This window comes from Salvelinus fontinalis, chromosome 15 (genome assembly GCF_029448725.1).
Source record: "Salvelinus fontinalis isolate EN_2023a chromosome 15, ASM2944872v1, whole genome shotgun sequence".
NCBI lineage: Eukaryota > Metazoa > Chordata > Actinopteri > Salmoniformes > Salmonidae > Salvelinus > Salvelinus fontinalis.
Genome location: NC_074679.1, coordinates 17557169 through 17562102, shown reverse-complemented (window position 1 = coordinate 17562102; position 4934 = coordinate 17557169). Strand labels below are relative to the sequence as shown.

At 41.0% G+C, this 4934-nt stretch overlaps 1 protein-coding gene across 4 annotated transcripts; it reads right to left on the bottom strand.

Annotated features, from left to right (window-relative positions):
* Nucleotides 1-1162: 1162 nt before the first annotated feature.
* Nucleotides 1163-4544, bottom strand: LOC129811482 (glutamyl-tRNA(Gln) amidotransferase subunit A, mitochondrial-like). 4 transcript variants are annotated; one of them, XM_055862833.1, is made up of 8 exons: nucleotides 4390-4544; nucleotides 3706-3792; nucleotides 3500-3596; nucleotides 3002-3163; nucleotides 2529-2737; nucleotides 2321-2434; nucleotides 1818-1905; nucleotides 1163-1637 (listed from the first exon to the last, which is right to left on the bottom strand). In XM_055862833.1, exons 3-8 carry the CDS (start codon nucleotides 3507-3509, stop codon nucleotides 1573-1575), a joined length of 648 nt encoding a protein of 215 aa, XP_055718808.1. In that variant the 5' UTR covers nucleotides 3510-3596; nucleotides 3706-3792; nucleotides 4390-4544; the 3' UTR covers nucleotides 1163-1572. The 4 variants fall into 4 exon arrangements, with proteins under 4 accessions (XP_055718808.1, XP_055718811.1, XP_055718807.1 ...); XM_055862836.1 differs by lacking the exon at nucleotides 3706-3792 and having other exon boundaries at nucleotides 1163-1671; XM_055862832.1 differs by lacking the exon at nucleotides 3706-3792.
* Between the last annotated feature and the right edge of the window lie 390 nt (nucleotides 4545-4934).

Here is a 4934-nt window from a genome sequence, read left to right as displayed (position 1 = left end):
ATTATGACCAGACAGCTGTGTAAACATGTCCCTAATGCAACACATGAAAGGGTTCTCTCTGTACAAATCAAAAACTACTTGTGTTTATCTTCAGACATGGGAGCAGGTTTATTTGGACCAAACAACATCTCTTAGCCAAGGCCAACTTCCAAATTTCACTGTCACGTTACACCTGAAATATAGCAGTTGTATTACTTTATGTAATGAATGGATTTCCATCAGCTCAGAGGAGGCTGCATGTCCAATGTTATAGACTAATGGGATGTGAGATTTTCTCCACCCCGCAAGGTCTGATCAAGCCCCCCATTTTTTAATGGGGCAGTGAAAAATGTGCAGTATTATAGCTAATCTCATGCTCTTTTACACATTTTGCCATGAGGCGGAGAGAAAATGTTGCCGTTTTAGAGCTCAGGGATTCGTGAAAGATGGGACAATCTCAACTTAACATTAACATTAATATTTGAAATATATTTTGAGAAACTAAAGTATCATAAATTGCAACTAACTGGATTTATGTCAACTCCATCAGACACCATAAAAGGCATTTCACAATTATTGACCAACTGTTTAAAAGGCTTTGGCTTGTTTAATTTTAACATTATTCAAATATGTAGCACAAATCTCCAAACTTATTTTTGTTTTATAGCACTATATAATGCTCCAGGGCTAATTTAGTTAGCATTTTGGCATGTTTTTCTACATTTAGAACACAAAACACTTATAAAGCAAACATTATCCCTTAGGTTTAGCACAGCAAATACCTCAATAATTTAAGCATATGGTGCAGAACAGTGATTCAAATATTTTTTTCCTGAATATTTACCAAAGAATATTGACTCAGTGACAGAGTTGACAAGCCACAGACAGAGTTTACAGATACTCAAAACAGACATATTTTTGCCTCTAAAAATAAAAGTTCAATACAAACATCTGTATATAAAATGCTTTATTTGAAAATCCCCAATAAAAACAACCATTCTATCAGCACTCTGACAGAGTTGACGTTAGACAAAGATCTGACAGAGTTTTTTTTACCTAGTTGACAAAAATGTAATTTTTCCACTGGGCTACTGTCAGCAGCTTCCTGCCCTGGAGGGCGGAGCCTATTAGCTGCAGGCCAATGGGAAGTTATGCTCAATAATGCTGTTGGCACAGAAACAGCAAGGAGTCCTGGAGCAGAAAATGAGAGTTGGAGGGGTAAATGTGAGAATGTCAGAGAGAGGGGTTGGCAGGGTAAGGTTGTTTGAAGGCCAGTCTGTGGGGGGGATAAAAGATGGGTTAAACATTAACTGCCCGCAAAGTTATCGGCTTCCCTGTTGTGAGATGATCTGTTTCAGATAGACCTTCATCTGGATTTGTAATCAAAGGGTTGACCGAAATAGGAATTCCAACCAAATTCCTTTGAAAAGGGAGAGTTAAATGATGAACATATTATTTCCAATGAAGTATGAATGGAGTATCTGTGTGTGTCCTCAGTACCTGCCATGTTGACAGGCTGTGTGAAGATGTCCTCCTGGGCACTACGTGTGGGGTTGTCTTCTTGCATGAAGTCTGTGTTGCACATGGCGTCACTCAGTGTGGTGGGCGTGAGCAGCACGTCAACACACGACCTGAACACTGGCTTGAAGTCCTAGCACCTGCTGGGCCATCACAAAGTAGTGCTCATAATTCCTGCTAGAAGGGAGGCAACCATGAGGGTCTGTTTTAACTTTTGTCCAAATATTCAAATTCATGCTTCCATCCCCAACACGACCACCGATCTTACAGTAGTAGAAAAGTCTTGGTTTATACTGAAAAATGTGTTTGCTGTGTCTTACTGTCTGAGCAGGAAGTAGTTCCCCGAGAGAATTCTTCTTTGTACGACATTGTTAAATCCATGGTGGCGTACATGGCCACTACAGTGGCCTGTGGAGAACAATTCACAAATAATTCCATATCAATCTTGCTTTACAATAACAAAATCCCTTGTAAATGTAAACAAATACGAAGTACACATACAGCAACAATTAAAATAAACAAAGGTCGCCATCATGGGCTCTGCTAGTTATAATAGCAGCATAATATTTAGAATCCATTCATGGTCAATTTGACTTTATTTGGCTTTCATAGCAATGGACTTCTGTCTTTGTCTTTCATTAAATGAGCACTATTAATTCACATCATAGATCAACAATGAAACAACAGCATAGCCAGACGACACACAGTCTGATAGATAGATGTGCGGCATGTTCAAAGTTTTACCAACAATCTCCATGTTAATGTTAAACCACTGGGATGAACTGAGATGCATGATCCTACTGGGAGGATAGGGTGATCTCACCTTGGGAATGCCCACACAGATGTTCCCTACATCATAGTCACCCGGTAGGTCTGTCAGTGTGGAGGGGCTATGGGTTATGGTAGTAGAGTCTGACATCATGGCCTTGGAGAATACCTGTGTGACACAACAACCCACACCCCAGGTCAACAAACCCCACATTGCAGTTTTACATGCTATAAAATGAACATTTCATAGTAATACTTTTTACCTGGTCAGGAAAAAAATACAGGCCCCATGGGATGGCCATATAACATGCCTGACCCAGGACAGTGGCTGAGTCATGAACACTCTGAGTCATGATGCCTGGGATGTCCATCGAGTTGACCAGGCGGATGAGGCCGTGTCTGGACACCAGGCCGTAGGTTGGCTTCAGGGCCACTATGCCACACAGGGCCCCTGGGTTACGGGTGGAGCCACCTGTATCCGACCACAAAGAGCTGTCAGGGGCCAGTACCAGGAGATAAGACCTTTAGTGTTTCACAGAGTTCAATAAAGGTGTTGTTGAGTCTTTTTGCTACACTACGAGCTAAAAGTAGAATGCTTCATAAATACATTAACTACGGTATTAGTCAATGCTCAGGAAGTAGTATTGTTAGTCACAGTGGTTGAGTATGTTCCTATAATGCAACATTTTCCAACAGTATGGGAAACTTGAACTCAGCCCTGTGTCTGCAGACTCACAGGAAGCTGATGAGAGAGGCCACAGCTGCAGCACTTCCTCCAGAGCTGCCTCCTGTGATGACCTAGTCAGAGTCTGGGTCAGCCCCAGTCTGCTCTCTGTAAGGGGCGGCGTAGCTCCAGGTGTTCCGGACAGGTCCAAAGGCACTGTCAGTACTGCCTGCACTGGAAAATAATGGCGGGAGGGTACTATACACTGCCTGTGTACTATACACTCACTTTCAGTCATGAATGCAGGTTGGGGTAGTTTACAGATATGATAATACTTTGGTAATTCTGCAAATACATGTATTTCCTAAAGGGAGTTTGAGAGCCTTAGCCCATAGCAAACTCATCCAGGTTAGTTTCCCCAATGAGAACAGCACCCTGGTCAAGGAGCTTCTGAACCACTGTGGCATTGTATGGATGAGTGTATTCTACAAAACAGATACTATAATAATAAATGCATCCAACTGAAAAGAGGAGGAATTCATCCATTTTTAGGCCTGTTAGCAGATATACCTTTCAGCATTTGAGGCACAAGTGTTCTTGATGTTCTCTGTTTAGAAGTTGTCCTTCACAGCGAAAGGGATCCCATCTAGTGGACCTTTGGGGGCACCTGCAAGGAAGATAAAAATGTGAGACCAGATCATAATGTGCACTGTGCAACACATGCACGTCCAGTACACACAGGCAGGCAGACAGACAGAGAGAGACACAACACGCACCTTTGAGGAGCCTGCTCTCAGCCTCCTCTGCCTGTTTCACTGCCAGCTCCTCTGTCACTTGATGCAAGCATTGAGATTGTGGGTTTTCTTGATAAGTTTCAGACCCAAGGAGACCAATAAAATAATGTTGAATAGGTACTGTATAATTATTTCCATTTGTTATTACCAGTATGCTAGCTGAATCAACATGACTGAGTGGACTGCTGAAAGGGTGGGTATAATTTGTGTAACGTTCCAACCGGAATCTGTTCCAAAAAAGTCGTAAAGTACAATGTTGACAACAAACAACGCATACAAAGTAGCACGATCAATTCACCTAGCTAACTAGTTGCCGAATAGGCATCAACTCATCACGTAGCTTATTCTTAATGCTTGTCCAACTTTGTATGCGTTGTTTGTTGACAACCTTGTTATTTACGAAGTTTTTGGAACATATTCCTGTTGGAACGTTCCACAAATTATACCCACCCCAGCTGAAATGGTTGGAAACGTGTGCCATTCAACTTTGACCATGTGTTTGCTAGATGTGATAACGTTAATAGTTAGCTAGCTCCCACCAGAGTTTGATGTAACAATTACACAACTCAATTATTACATTGCAGCTAGCAGACTACACGGCTTGTGACAAAAGTAATCAGAATACAAACTAGCTAATGCTATTGGTAACGAGTTGATTTAACTTACCTCTCTTATTGACAAGCTCAGCATGCTTTCTGTGTCAAATCAAACCAAATATACAGCAACCTTCAGTTTATGCGGCGACAGTGGGTCTGCCATGTTTGTTTAGCTTCTGGAAGCGCAACATCGTACTCTGTGATTGGATGTAGGATGAGTAAACCGCACTCCAATGCTTGAGTATTACTTACTTACTTACTTACTTACTTTATTGTCCCCATGGGGAAATTTTGTTGCAGTGTCATGTACACATTTAAAGTGGCGTTAAATACAAAACAAGATTGACAATACAACTTTCAATAACAGTCACGCACAAATAAAAAAATAAAAATTAATAATAGTAAGAAATAAGAAATAAAACATTTAAAACATTAAAAAATGTTAAAAACATTTAAATACAAAACATTTAAAATTTAAAAAAAGAAAGAAGAAAAGACTAACCTGCTGGCCTTACGGGGTCAATGGGAACATTTGCCCGAGCTATTTAAGAGGGATATCACACCTGGCACAAATGATTGTCTCTTTCTATTTTTCCTGCTGAGGGGTGCCCTATA